We start from the raw sequence: 14440 nt of genomic DNA on the forward strand, positions 1-14440 counted from the left end.
GTGTTTCTCTATCTGGCACAATGATGTAACAAGCAAAGCAGCCCTGGGCTGAGTCCCCAGCATAAGCCACTTCTGGTGATTTTTGAAAGCACTGCAGTGTCTGCCTGATTCTCCCCTCAAGGGATGGTTATATCAGAAGTTGGGGGTGGGGGGCGGTGAGTACCAGGAGCTTTTCCTTCATGAGGTGTTTTCCCTTAAGACCCAGGAAGTTCAAAGTCTTATGGTTAATAAATCAGAAACTGCCTGGGGCCTCATTTGCCAGCGCAAAACTGTCTTTTCATTCATAACTTTAAGTTACACCACGTTCAGTGTCTGCACGGTGGCCTTTGACTGTGTTGTGTTTCCTAGAGAGAGAAGGTGTCTGTAGAAGGAGGCCCCTACATGCCCTGTAGACCTCTCCACTCACCACTTTTACCCCATCCTCCAATCAAAAACAGACCCGAAGAACAGCCTCCTCCCCACCTCGCTCCCAGAACAGCAAATGCCTGTTAATTCCCGCCCCCTCCCCCAGATCCGGGAGCTCCGGCATGAGAACGTGGCCCTCTACCTGGGGCTCTTCCTGGCGGGGGGAGCTGGCGGCGCCGCGGCCCCCGGGGAAGGGATGCTGGCTGTGGTCTCAGAGCACTGTGCCCGCGGCTCCCTCCAAGACCTCCTCGCTCAGAGAGACATAAAGCTGGACTGGATGTTCAAGTCCTCCCTCCTACTGGACCTCATCAAGGTGTGCGTGTCGGGGACCGGGTGGGCTGCGGCGGGGAGGAGCCGGCGGGGGAACCGTGTGGGCTGAGGCTGCCCCCGACGCCACTCCTTCCAGGGAATAAGGTATCTGCACCATCGAGGCGTGGCCCACGGACGGCTGAAGTCACGGAACTGCGTGGTGGACGGGAGGTTCGTGCTTAAAGTCACCGACCACGGTCATGGGCGACTGCTGGAAGCGCAGAGGGTGTTACCGGAGCCTCCCAGCGCGGAGGGTAGGATTCCCCGGCTGCCTCCCGGGCGGCCGAGCAGCCCCCGCATCCCCGTTGTTTCAAGGCCCTCTCCTTTCCTCCTTCCCTCGCACTCTGTCCATCCCACACCCACCGGACGGGACTCCGGCCGCGGAGGAGGTCTTGTGACCTCTGAGATGAAGGGGGTCTGGCTCCATGACTGGGGAGGCGGGGAGTCGTTAGGGGGCGGGACTTGTGCCTGAGGGGCGGGGCTCCTGCCCTTGCAGGGGGGTCTGCTTCTAGTGGGTCTTTGCCTAAGGCCGGGGCTTGTGCCCAAGGGACCTAGTCTGCTCTCGGCACCGCTTTGTCTAAAGGGCGGGTCCTCTTTGTGAGGGCCCGGCTTTCTGAGACCTGCTCTGGGTTTCTGGTAGTTTCTCCTGGGGATCACTGCGGGCAGTAGGGCCAGACTGAGGCTGGGGAGTTGAGCGGGTGCGAGCCTGGGCTTTCGGGTGGGGGGGGGGGGTGTCTGTCCCTAGCGCCTGTATGGCCCTCCGCGTGCCCACGCCCCCTTCCCCGACCCCAGACCAGCTATGGACAGCCCCGGAGCTGCTTCGGGACCCGGCCCTGGAGCGCCGGGGAACGCTGGCCGGCGACGTCTTCAGTCTGGGCATCATCATGCAAGAGGTCGTGTGCCGCAGCGCCCCTTACGCCATGCTGGAGCTGACTCCCGAGGGTACGGCCGCCCTCGCCTGGCCTTTGGACTAGAAAGACACCCTGCTGTTAGGCAGAGACCCAGCGTCGCTCGGTGCTGAGACTTACTTATGTGGGACTCCCTAGAGCTGAGTTCTGAAGGGTCAGGGCAGTGGAGAGCCAAGCATCAGGATGGGAGGGGGCGGCCTTTCAGCACCCAGACGTCAGTGGTTTCCTCTGTCCCGACCCTGGACCCAGCCTGCTGCCCCAACGGTGGTAGCAAGCTCCTCTCTGCTTCTTAGCGACCCCAGGGGGGCAGCACGATAGGGGGAAGGGGGAAACAGAGCAGATGGATCTGGTTCAGATCTATATTATCATGTATAGGATACAGCATGCTACTTGATCACTCCAACCCTGACTTGTCTTATGTGCAATAAATGTCAGTCTCTTTGCCTGGCCCCTCCTACTGCCCCCTGGCCCCCAGGGTTCAGGGTCCTGTTGCTCCCAGCAACACCTCCCACACCTACACTTCCCCACCTACAGAAGCTCCCCCTTCCAGCCCCCTCCTCTTGAGCTTCAACCATCAGGCCAGAGTCAGAGGTGGCTTCTGTTCTGGCACACCCCCTCTCTTGTTCCCTTCATGCCTCCAGAAGTGGTGAAGAGGGTACAAAGCCCCCCTCCGCTGTGTCGGCCCTCGGTGTCCATGGACCAGGCGCCCATGGAGTGCATCCAGCTGATGAAACAATGCTGGGCAGAGCAGCCGGAACTTCGGCCCTCCATGGACCGCACCTTCGACCTGGTCAGGGGCTGGGCTGGGCAAGGACTGGGCTGGCCGTTTGCCAACAACTTGGGGTGGGGGAGGGGAGGCTGCAGGAAGGCAAGCTGGCAGGGTCTCTGACCTTCCAGTCTACTTCCTAAGGGGTAGTCTGAGGATTAAGGGTTTGGTGGGGACAGAATTAGAATGGGGGCTGTGGAGGCCTTTGGAGTGCGAGATGGAGCTCTGGGTGGGAGAAATATTTAATTCAATTCAAATAACATTGATTGAGTATGTGTTTGGCCTAGTGAGGGAGAAAGACCCTTGGCCTGGGAGTCCAAAGACTGGGCTGGTTCCAGAGCCTTGTCAGTTGCTAACAGAACAGGTGACCTCCTAATAATGTGTGAAAACACAGTGCCCAGCACGGGGCAGCTCGGGCTTGATGAGTATAGATGAAAGGGGGTGGGGGCAGAGGATCAGGCATAATACAGCCCCATGAGAGGGGCGTGGCAGGCCAGGTCCTCAGCAGCCCCACCAGCTTCCTCCTACTACTAGTTCAAGAGCATCAACAAGGGCCGAAAGATGAACATCATTGACTCGATGCTGCGGATGCTGGAGCAGTACTCCAGCAACCTGGAGGACCTGATCCGGGAGCGCACCGAGGAGCTGGAGCTGGAAAAGCAGAAGACAGACCGGCTGCTCACACAGATGCTGCCTCCGTGGGTGCCTGTGGGGAGAGGTGGGTGGGGAGGACAGCTGGCATCCAGCCAGACTGGGGTGGCCTCCAGGTAAGCTCCCCCAGCTGCCATCCGCAGGTCCGTGGCTGAGGCGCTGAAGATGGGGACACCCGTGGAGCCCGAGTATTTCGAGGAGGTGACACTATACTTCAGTGACATCGTGGGTTTCACCACCATCTCAGCCATGAGCGAGCCCATCGAAGTGGTGGACCTGCTCAATGACCTCTACACACTCTTTGACGCCATCATCGGCTCCCATGACGTCTACAAGGTGGGGTGTGTAGGGGGCAAGCCCTCCTCCATCTTCTCCGGCCCCCGCGCCCCTGTCCGAGGTCACCAGCGCAATCCTCTTTCCCAGCCCTCCTGTCCCTTTCCTCCTCTGCCGGCCCCCAGCTCAGTCCCCCAGCTGGAAGGCTCCCCAGGATCTCTGCACTCACCCCAGTTTAGGCCTCCCGACAAGGGACATTGGCATTGGCGGGGTGCTCAGTGCTGAATTCTCTCCTCAGGTGGAGACAATCGGGGATGCCTATATGGTGGCCTCAGGGCTGCCCCAACGGAACGGGCAGCGGCACGCAGCAGAGATCGCCAACATGGCTCTGGACATCCTCAGTGCCGTGGGCACCTTCCGCATGCGGCACATGCCCGAGGTGCCCGTGCGCATCCGCATCGGCCTGCACTCGGGTAACTCCGCGCCTTCCCGGGCTCTCCAGCCCATCTCCCTCGTTAGGGCCGGGCTCCAGGTTTCCTAGATAGGAGGCAAACTCGTGGAGTGGGTGGGGGCGGAGACTTGTCTTGAAGCCACCTTTTCACAGCAGGCACCGCATTGTAATTGGGAGGGTACGCTTGAGAGGGTTTCCTTGGGAAGCCAGTGGAGATTATGGGGTGCTAAAGGCCCCCCGAGCCCCAGGTGCCACCCAGCCGCCAGCAGGCCAGCTTCAGCGCGGGCCAGCCAGCCCGCCGACGCTGTGCGTCTCCACAGGCCCGTGCGTGGCGGGCGTGGTGGGCCTCACCATGCCGCGGTACTGCCTGTTTGGGGACACGGTCAACACCGCCTCGCGCATGGAGTCTACCGGGCTGCGTGAGTGTGACGGGGCGGGAGGGGCGGGGAGGGGGCGCGGGAGGGGTGTCCTGAGCTCACGGTGTCCTCTGAGCTCACGGTGTCCCCTGCCGTCCCAGCTTACCGCATCCACGTGAACCGGAGCACCGTGGAGATTCTCTGCGCCCTAGACGAGGGCTTCCAGACCGAGGTGCGGGGTCGCACGGAGCTGAAGGTGAGGCCGGGCTGGAAGACGCAACTCGCCACTCCCGGTTCCACTGAGACCTCGAGATCCACCGGCCCTCACCTCAGTCCGCCTGAGTCCTCCCCTCCCCCGTGTCTCCCCAGGGCAAGGGCTGCGAGGAAACGTACTGGCTGGTGGGCAGACGCGGATTCGACAAGCCCATCCCCAAACCGCCTGACCTGCAACCAGGGTGAGGATCCAGCCTTCGCGCGCCATGACCGAGTTGGTCCCCCCATGCCCTCCCTCCCCTCCTGCCCTGCACCGGACCCCGCCCAAGCGGGGTGACCTGGGCCTCACCCTCCTACTGCCTATTCTCCCTCCTTGAGGCCGCCCCTCCCTTCGCCACAGGGCCAGCAACCACGGCATCAGCTTGCAGAGTATCCCGCCTGAGCGTCGCCGGAAGCTGGAGAAGGCGAGGCCGGGCCAGTTTTCCGGAAAGTGAGGCTGGGCCTGGGACAAGGTACTGCCCCCTTGGCTCCCATGCCCCACAGACCCCGGGGGCTACACACATGCTTCCTGGAGGACGGGCACCTCTTCCCCAGCCTGAGGACCTAGCCCTGCCTGCCTGCAGAATGTCCCACTCAAGCCAGGTGTCCCCGACCTTCTCTGACTTGGTGAGCCCAGGCTGGTTCCTAAACCCAGGGATTTCCCAGCCACGGGGATCCTGGTTCGGTAGGTCCGGAGTGGGCCAGGAATCCAGACTCGGGAATGACTCTCCCTACTGAGGTGAACCCCCATGACCCCTTTCCATGATTTCCCTCTGAAACACTCCTCTTTTCCTCAGGATTATTCCGGAAGGTCCTTTTCCTGAAAGTTGCTGCTGTAGGTGAACAAAAGTCTGGCTAATACCAGTGGCTTCCGTCCAGCTCTGCCTCAAAGGATTCTGAGCCTTTGCAAGAGCTGGTTGCAAACCAGCTGTGTGACCCTGGGAAAGTCTCATGCACTCTCTGGGCTTGGTTTCCCCTCCGTGGTGAAATGAAGAGTGGCCTACCTAGGGGGTTTCCATACCCTCCGGGCCTGACAGCTGGCCTTCAGAATGGTTGGCCTTGGGGTACAGGGCACTGGGCACGTGGCGTCCAGCCCCAGTGACCCTGAGCCCATCAGAAAGGCCCCAGGAAGAAGGATCTGGGATTGGATGTCCCAACCCCAGAGGAGGTGGAGACCGCCTATTCCACCAGAGCAGGGGTGTCGTGTGGCCTGAGGATTTGAGGGCTTCTGTTCAGCCTCGAGCATCCTTCCCTTCTCCGTCCCCCGCCAGTCAGAAACTGGCTCCTTCTTCTGTGGCATAACCACATACTTTGCCCAAGTGCAGAGAAAAGCTTGTTTCAAAGCTTTGGGGAAACGAAGGTAAACAAACCCCACGAAACCTCTCCTAACCAGAACACCCAGGAATAGTAGTATTCTCTGTTTAACTGGGCGCCACTGAGCAGGCAGTTGAACAGAAAATCCTCCCAGCTTAGATCTTTGCGACAAGTATTAACCCCTCCCATCCCAGTCAGTCCCCAGGTAAAGCTTCTTTTGTGGAACTCTGATGTCCCAGAGCCTGAGCCTTGGCATTCTGGACTCTGGGTGGCCTTCGCCATTGCTGCAGAACCTGGCAGAAGTTAGCAGCAGCTGTAGCCACCCAGGCTGTCACTAGGTAGTGAGCCTCCAGTCCCTGGAGATGTGCAAGCAGAACTGGAGACCTCTTTGAGCAGGGAGAGAACAGTCAGAGGGACTTCCTAGGCGGAAGGATGAACTAAATCCTCACCACACAGTGTGGTAGGTAGGCCAGCAGCAGCGACATTGCCTGGGAGCTTGTTAGCAATGCAGAATCTCAGGCCCAGGCGTATTGAAACAGAATCTACATCCTAACAAAGTTCCTTCAGAGTATTTATATGCACATTAAAGTTTCTGAATCATAGAACTAAAGGATCCTAGGATCCCTAAAATCTCAGAACTGCTAAGATTTCATAAAAACCAGCCTAGAAACTAGCCCTGAGACTTGTTTGATCAATGAAATGGTTTTGTTTTTGTTTTGAGCTAACATTTAGAAATCAAGAGATACCGCATTGTAAAAATGGTTGCCAAATTTCCCTCTTCTCTGAAATCAAAAGCCCCACACACGGGCAATTGCTGACTTCCTGCTGGAGCTGAAGAGCAGCCATCCCCTCGTCCCGTCTCTCCAGGGTTTCGCTTTTCTGTTCTCACCGTGCCCACCACTCCCCGTGGACTCCAAGACACCAAGATTTTCTGAACATCTCTTACGTACCTGTCCAGAGCCTGTAGACGTTAGACCTCAGGTCTCTGGAGTAGCTGATGTTAGGATTACAGGCACTGCTGGAGATTGCTTTGCCTGACTCGTAAAATCCACGAGTTCAATGGTCTGCCCCTCCTTCCTAAAGGCAGAGGAAGAACAGACAAGATACCTAAAATCCAGCACTTGTAGGTTCTGGTTACTTAAGGTGGTGCTGCTATAGCGAGCAATATAGTATAATTTAAAGAACATTTTTAACCGAGTTCAGAGATGATGAATTAAAGATTTTTTTAAAACCCTGATGCACACACACACAAAATATTTTTTTAATTATGTACATTCTTAAACATCTCTCTTCAGATCTTCTCTGTACTTAGGCCCCGGGAATCAAGGGCAGGCTCGGAGCTTTGGGAAAGAATTGGCCTGGGATTAGGTGCAGGAGGATTAGTGTGGACAGGCTGGGGCAAGGCACCCCCAGAGGGGGAGGAGTATGACCTGGGGCCCAAACCCAGTTTGGGGCAGAGGCGGGGCGGGCAGGGCTGAGCGGATCCCTTCCCACCCTCAACTCAGCCTTGTTCCTGGGGCTCAGTCTCAAAGGCGAGTGACAGGGGGGAGGAGCTGGTAAAGGAGAGGCCTGTCCTCCTCCCCAGCCAGGAGAACGCAGGACCACCCGCCCCAGAGCTCAGAGAGCTGGTGGGAGAACAGGAGGGAAACAGCTAAGCCCCAGTCTCCGCTCTCTGCCGGGCAGTTTCTCCTTGCCTTTCTCCTCCATTTCCGTGAAACCTTTTCCCCTGGGCCCAGTCAGTCTCCTAGAGCCCAGCTGCCCTCAGACCCAAGTCCTCTCCACCTGGTCACCCCTCTTGTTCCGGGGACCCGGGCAATTCCCAGCCCAGAGAGCACCCAGCTTGGCCACTAGGCACCCCTCACCCTCAGACGTGTTTACACTACCTGGGCCAGGAGCCCACGCTCGGGGTGGCCTTGCCTTCGGGACGGCTCTGTCGCCAGGAGCAGCGCTGGCCGAAGAAGGGACCTCCCGCAGCTCTGCTGCTGCTTCCATCCCATAGCCGGGACGCCGCACCCTGACCCAGGGCTCACCTGGCGCCTTTGTCTGTGCTGCTCCTCAGGGTCGGGGCCCTACTCCCCATCCCCACCTGCAGTGGACCCCCGACACCCCCCTTTGGGGGATCTGTGACACTGCGTTGTGGGACCGCGTTCACCGAGATCTTCTGGACTGTGCACTGTGGACACCAGGCCATGTGCCGTGGTGCTGGGTCCTGGCAGGGTGGGGGCTGGAATAAAGGTGTGCTTTCTTCCATTCCACGGTGTGTGGTCCTTTTGGCCTGGGTGGCCCGAACACCCCCATCCCTGGAGTGCTCGAACCTGGCATTGCCATGGAGGGCTTCAGATAAGGGGTGAACCTTAGAGATGACCTAGGCAGGGGGAGATGAACTGGGGTCAGCAACCCCCCTCCCAGAAACCCCTCTGCTCAGGGGATCTGCTCTGAGGGAACCAAGCAGGGAAGCTACAGGCCTTTCAGGCTTCTAGAAAAGACCAGGGTCTCTGAGGCTCTGGAAATGGGTGGTGTGGCCTCATCCCTTGGTCATAGGCAGGAGAGAGGAAGGAAGAGAAGGGCAGAGCTTGTCTACGGCCAGGACCCAGGAACCATGGAAGCCAGAGTCCAATTCTGAGGGAAGGGGGCCCCCAAATGGGGAAGTTGAGGTCCACTGATCTCTGGACAAGACCTCACCAAAACCCACACTCTACCTCCGACCCTTCCAGAGCCTACCACTGGCACATTAGAACAGGAGAGAACATCCCAAAGCCACCCATGGGTGACCAGCCCATTGGTCATCTATTTTCTTGGAGCCCAGCTATCCCGGCCCCAGGCTCAATGTTTCTGACATGATGACTCGTGACGGACGTCGGGTGTTCTGCCTTCCTAGCAACCGTCTGCTCCATGTTGGGCAACCATCCCTGCCCCACTCTCAGTCCCTGCGGAACTGACCCCAGACCTCCCTCCAGTCCTGCCCAATCGCTCCATCCCTCTGGCTACAGGGCTTGCTTCCAGGACAGGCAGGTGACCCAGTCGAAGCAAACAAGGCTTCGTGTTGAGACATTGCTAGAAGCCAAGGGCAGAAGTTGCATCTCTTCTCTGGGGTTTTGCTGAGAGGATGTGACTCTGAGGTTTCGCCACCACAAAGAAGGAGCAGAACCGACAGATGGGCAGTGACTAAGTCCTGCTGCCACTTGTTTGAGCCTCTACCCTTCACTAGGCTTAACCAGTTCCTGCTAGTCCAGTACGATGGGATAGCAAGTTGTTTTCTTTGCGTAAGCCAGATTGAATCAGGTGTTCTGTTCTTTGCAGTCAAAAGTGTCTCAAAAGGATTGTGGGAAGCAGTGGGGGTTGGACTGGTTTAAGAGGAAAGAAAAGGAGATAAACACTGAATTTAGAGGGAGAAGGGAGTGAAGGATGAATGACAAGAGATGATGTCTCTCTAAGCCTCAACTCCACCGAGAGTCAGCCCGGGCCCTTCCCTGCAGTATGACTGTTCCTGAAATTCCGTTTACGGGGGAACCTAACCCAGGCAGAGGTTAGGACCTTGTGAGAGAAAAGGCGCACAGCCTGGTAGCCTTGTCGGGACTCTCGTGCTTACTCAGCATTTAGAAGGTGGAGGAATCTTTCAGGTCCTGCCAAGGAGAGTGAAGTGAGGTCTCTAAGATCAGCGCATCTTGCTTGTCAACATCTTCGCGAGTTAGCGACTAGACTTTGACAAGGAGATTAGGGTGGGACAGGCGGCTTGCCCTGCTCCCAGAGGGGGAAGGGAGCAGAGAAATTGGGGAGGACAACTGTGATGTCTGGGAAACCCAGGTTCCCACAGAGAGGAGCTTGTTGTCACAGTCTAGAGACTCGCCCATCCAAACTAAAGCCATTTTGTCACCTCCACCAGGGACATTGCACTTTACCACCCACCCCTGAGTCTGGGTCTCTGGCCCTGGACCCAGAGAAGGGCATGCCACACTGGCACTTACCCATTCTGTCACAGGGAACATCGATCCCATCACCTAAAAAGCACGTCCCCATATACGACCCCTAATCCTCACACAACCCATTTCACACACATGGAAACTGAGGCTCCCAGTGGTGAAAAGCCTTGTCAATCACCGCAGTTCCAGCAAATCTTGGGATCAGGAAGCACACCCAGGAGTTCAGGCTCTGGGCCTCTGGGTGCCTTTCAGTGATGCTCTGGAGATGTTTCTCTCACAGGCAGCCCTGCTTTGTGACCCCTTTTTTTTCTTTTCTGCAAGAGCACAACTTAAACTCCAAGCCAATGTCTGTGTAATCAGATTCTTAAAGACTTTTGACTTGGTGGGATATGAGCATGAACACATTTTACATTTCTCCAACCAGTACCTTCAAACGTCCAGTCCAGTTGAGAACTCCCATTTCCTAATCTGCTCTGAAAGTCTGTTCCTCACCACGCCGGTCAGGGCCCTGGTGGGGAGCGGGGTGGTGTAGTGGGGGAGGAGGGAAGGAGCATCAGGAGAGGAGGGACATAGGGGCATCATTTGATCCTGGGACCCCCACCCCCTCATTCTTCAACGGAGGAATACAGCGGAAGCTTAACTGGTTGCCGGGTCAGGAAAATTCCCCTGGTCTCTCTTTGGCTCAGTGGCTGCTAGTGCTGGCTGGGGATGCCATCCTCTCTACCTGTGCAGAGGTGATTTCACTGCAAAGCTGATGAAGGCAAAACTTCACAATCTCTCACCTGCACAAGTCCCTTCCAAGCCTCACTACCCAATTTTGTATTCTTTTTCTTAAAGAGGGCCTTCAAAGTTGGAAAAGCTTGGGAATTCCCTGGTGGTCCAGTGGTTAGGACTCTGTGCTTTCACTGCCGGGTGCCCAGGTTCGATCCCTGGTCGGGGAACTAAGATCCCGCAAGCCGCGCAGCCCGGCCAAAAACAAACAAACAAACAAAAAAAGGTTGGATGAGCTGAGGGTCCCCACAACATTTGGATCCATCCTGGGTATGGTCCCCTGGGGGATGGGGAGCAGCTTCCCCAGGCTTCTTCATCACTGAAGGCAGAAAGCAGCAGCTGGGACTTCTCTGGCGGCCCAGTGGTTAAGACTTCGCCTTCTAATGCAGGGGATGCAGGTTCGATCCCTGGTCGGGGACATAAGATCCCACATGCCTTGGCCAAAAAACCGAAACATAAAACAGAAGCAATGCTGTAACAAATTCAATAAAGATGAGGCTACCTTTGTGGCGCAGTGGTTAAGAATCTGCCTGCCAGTGCAGGGGACACGGGTTCGAGCCCTGGTCCGGGAAGATCCCACATGCCACAGAGCAACTAAGCCTGTGCGCCACAACTACTGAGCCCGCAAGCCACAACCACTGAAGCCCACGCGCCTAGAGCCCGTGCTCCGCAACAAGAGAAGCCACTGCAATGAGAAGCTGGTGCACCTCAACGAAGAGTAGCCCCTGCTCACCGCAACTAGAGAAAGCCCGCGCGCAGCAACGAAGACCCAACGCAGCCAAAAATAAATAAATAAATACATTAAAAAAGAGAGAGAGAGAGTTTTAGTGTAGTTTATCATGCAGCAATGGATAACCAGAACAAGCTCTCCATTTCAGAAGACCTCTAAACCTTGGCTGAGAGTTTTGAAAAACTCAGGTCAGCACTGACAGTTGGTTTCTGAGAGGGACTTCTCCCAGAAAAGGTAGAATAAACATGTTTTTTCTTTTTTTTTTTGCCTATTTCTTCCCACATCTGAAATTCCTTTGGGGATCCACCCATCTCCACCCTCAATCCATATAGTTTGTATGGGGCTAATTCCAGCCCCAGCTTCAGAGTCTGTGACCAAGGCCAGTTCAGTGAGGGTCAGCCCCAGAACATTTGCAGTAGGAGGGTGACATCGTCTTTGTGCTAGGGTTGCTAAGCTGGAAGGATAGAAGCCCAGAGCTGCTGGTCATCATTTCTGCCACCACTTGGGAAGAGTCTGCCTGAGAATGAGTTAACACAGTTCAACACACAAGAAAGCAGAAATGAAATATTTGAGGAAGCACAATTCCTGACACATGTTCTGGGCACCTGAATCCATCCAGGCCTGAAGCCATTACTCCTGAATTTTCCAGTTACATAAACCAATATGTTCCCATATTTTATCAGGCTGGTTTGAGTTTGGATTATCCTGTTTGTTCATCTCTGCCTATTAAAATTGTATCAGTTTTTCATCACTAGTTTAAAACTCACCTCCTACGAGAAGCTTTCCTTGAATTTTTTAGGGGATGTTTATTGTTTGGGGTTTTCTATTGCCCAGAAAAGACCTTTCCACATACTTCCGAAAAATCCCCACAGCCCTCACAGCTCATCAGCATCACCAACGTGGCTACAATGGACACAGCCACCCTGATATCTTTTTTTTTTTGCGGTACGCGGGCCTCTCACTGTTATCTCTCCCGTTGCGGAGCACAGGCTCCGGACGCGCAGGTTCAGTGGCCGTGGCTCACGGGCCCAGCCGCCCTGCGGCATGTGGGATCCTCCCGGACCGGGGCACGAACCCGTGTCCCCTGCATCGGCAGGCGGACTCTCAAACACTGCGCCACCAGGGAAGCCCCTATGTTATGTGTATTTTACCACAATGTATAAAATGGATGATCTATAAAATCCAAACATTTTACCCAGAAACAATGGGCAAAATTGGGTATATTTTTAGACAAACAACGGGTATATTTTCTATAGCCACATGATTTCCTCTCTCTGAGGATCCAAATTACGATTTCTTTGAAGTCTTCTGTTCCCTGAATTATCTGCCCCTTCAGTTTTGTTTTTTGTCCTTGTCTTTTAGATGGAAGCCTTCCTTGAAGATCGGGTGATCCTTGGCCATTCATTCATTTTTAAGAATGAGGCAAGAAAAACTGATTGGAAACTGTGTGAACAGGACTTATCAACTGGCGGGCTTAATTGGCACAGCCATTTCATTGGAGAACCCCACATAACACTTGGGCTGGTCCGTTCCTCTAGAGAGACACCTTCCAGTCTTACCAGAGGGTGAGGGTTGAGGCGGGGCGGGGTGGGGGTACTTGACTGCCAACATACTTGGGGCCATCCAGGGAATGGGGCCAGAGCCCCCACCGTCATCTCATCTTCCAATTTTTTTTTAAATAAATTTATTTATTTATCTTTGGCTGCATTGGGTCTTCGTTGCTGTGCATGGGCTTTCTCTCACTGCGGCGAGCAGCGGCTACTCTTCATTGCGGTGGCTTCTCTTGTTGCGGAGCACAGGCTCTAGGCATTCGGGCTTCAGTAGTTGCAGTTCACGGGCTCTAAAGCGCAGGCTCAGTAGCTGTGGTGCATGGGCTTAGTTGCTCAGTATCTGTGGTGCACGGGCTTCTCATTGTGGTGGCTTCTCTTGTTGCGGAACACGGGCTCTAGGCACGCGGGCTTCAGTAGTTGTGGCACGCGGGCTCAGTAGTTGTGGCTCATGGGCTCAGTAGCTGTGGCACACGGGCTTAGTTGCTCCACAGCATGTGGGATCTTCCCGGACCAGGGCACGAATCCGTGTCCCCTGCATTGGCAGGCGGATTCTTAACCACTGCGCCACCAGGGAAGTCCCCACACTTGAGTTTTAACCTGTAAAAGGGTAAAGACTGGGCCTTGCCTGGGGCCACACTCACAGTGCCCAACATAATACCTGGCACAGAGCAGGTTCTCAAAATTATTCATGAATCAAATAAAATAATGAAGGCAGGCCAAGAGGACTTGTAGAAAGTGGGGAGTTGGTCCTGCCTAGGCTTTTAAAGGCTAAGGAGGCAAAGAAACTAAGAGGGGGACAAACGAACCCATGAACTCCACTGGATCCCAACTCCCTCCGGCCCCACCCATCACTGAAATGTTCTGTTTCCCAAACCTCAGGACGCCCAGTCTCTCACGTCTCAGAGCACCCCAACCCCCATCTGCATCCCTCCCTTCCTGCCTCTCAGCCACGCCCTCTCTGCCCCAAGCCAGTGCTTGCTTTTGGGGGTGGTGATGGGCCCCGTGGGAACTCAGAGTTGCCTCCACAAGGCCTGGCCAGGGTGGGGCGGTGCCTGTCCCTGGGGGTGAGCCTCTGGGCTGTGCAGTCGCGTCGGATGAGCAGGAGAGAGCCAGACTCCAGCTGTCACCATGGCTGAGTTCAGGGTGAGGGTATCCACTGGGGAGGCCTTCGGGGCTGGCACGTGGGACAAAATGTCTGTCATCATCGTGGGGACCGAAGGAGAGACCCTGCCACTGCCCCTGGACCATTTCGGCAAAGAGTTCACCGCGGGTGCTGTGAGTGTGGGGTGGGGGTGGTGGGGGGCGGAGGAGGGAGCAGGAGAGACTGTGCTCCAGGATACTAAACATGCCCCCCAGGAGGAGGACTTCGAGGTGACGTGCCCCCAGGACGTGGGCCGGGTGCTGCTGCTGCGCGTGCACAAGACTCCCCCAGCGCTGCCCCGTCCCTTCTGGTCCCTGGCCTCGGACGCCTGGTTCTGCCGCTGGGTCCAGCTCACGCCGCCCTGGGGGGCCCCCCTCCGCTTCCCCTGCTACCAGTGGCTGGAGGACCAGGGGAGCCTGGTGCTGCGGGAGGGGACAGGTGAGGGGGACACAGGAGGGAGGAGGGGGCTGGTGTGTTGGGGGGAAGGGCAAGGGGAGTGGAGAGGTGAGCCGGTGTGGCCGAGGGGGAGGGACAGGGGAGGGGAGCTGGGGAGTTTGGGGGAAGGGGCGGTGGCAGTCTGGTGTGGGAGAAACTACTTATGGGGGCAGGGGATCTGGTAAGGGATGGCTGGAGTGGAGGGGGG

At 56.4% G+C, this 14440-nt stretch overlaps 2 protein-coding genes and 1 non-coding gene across 3 annotated transcripts in view; all 3 read left to right on the plus strand.

Annotated features, from left to right (window-relative positions):
- Positions 1-6315, plus strand: part of GUCY2D (guanylate cyclase 2D, retinal) — a 14983-nt gene extending 8668 nt beyond the window's left edge. The window contains exons 9-20 of the mRNA XM_007457805.1: positions 512-718; positions 812-968; positions 1507-1656; positions 2264-2412; positions 2923-3086; positions 3183-3375; positions 3611-3785; positions 4084-4182; positions 4281-4375; positions 4489-4574; positions 4733-4844; positions 5169-6315. Coding sequence (XP_007457867.1) covers positions 512-718; positions 812-968; positions 1507-1656; positions 2264-2412; positions 2923-3086; positions 3183-3375; positions 3611-3785; positions 4084-4182; positions 4281-4375; positions 4489-4574; positions 4733-4826 — 1569 coding nt within the window. The 3' untranslated portion in view covers positions 4827-4844; positions 5169-6315. The remainder of the gene's footprint in view (positions 1-511; positions 719-811; positions 969-1506; positions 1657-2263; positions 2413-2922; positions 3087-3182; positions 3376-3610; positions 3786-4083; positions 4183-4280; positions 4376-4488; positions 4575-4732; positions 4845-5168) is intronic.
- A 4158-nt stretch (positions 6316-10473) lies between these two features.
- Positions 10474-10546, plus strand: TRNAE-UUC (transfer RNA glutamic acid (anticodon UUC)). The gene has a single exon. It is a non-coding gene; the product is annotated as a tRNA-Glu (tRNA).
- Positions 10547-13784: 3238 nt separating this feature from the next.
- The window catches only part of ALOX15B (arachidonate 15-lipoxygenase type B), a 10989-nt gene continuing 10333 nt past the window's right edge, over positions 13785-14440 (plus strand). The window contains exons 1-2 of the mRNA XM_007457855.1: positions 13785-13931; positions 14013-14235. Of these exons, the coding sequence (XP_007457917.1) occupies positions 13785-13931; positions 14013-14235 (370 nt within the window). The remainder of the gene's footprint in view (positions 13932-14012; positions 14236-14440) is intronic.

Source organism: Lipotes vexillifer, unplaced genomic scaffold (genome assembly GCF_000442215.2).
Source record: "Lipotes vexillifer unplaced genomic scaffold, Lipotes_vexillifer_v1.1 scaffold611, whole genome shotgun sequence".
Lineage (NCBI taxonomy): Eukaryota > Metazoa > Chordata > Mammalia > Artiodactyla > Lipotidae > Lipotes > Lipotes vexillifer.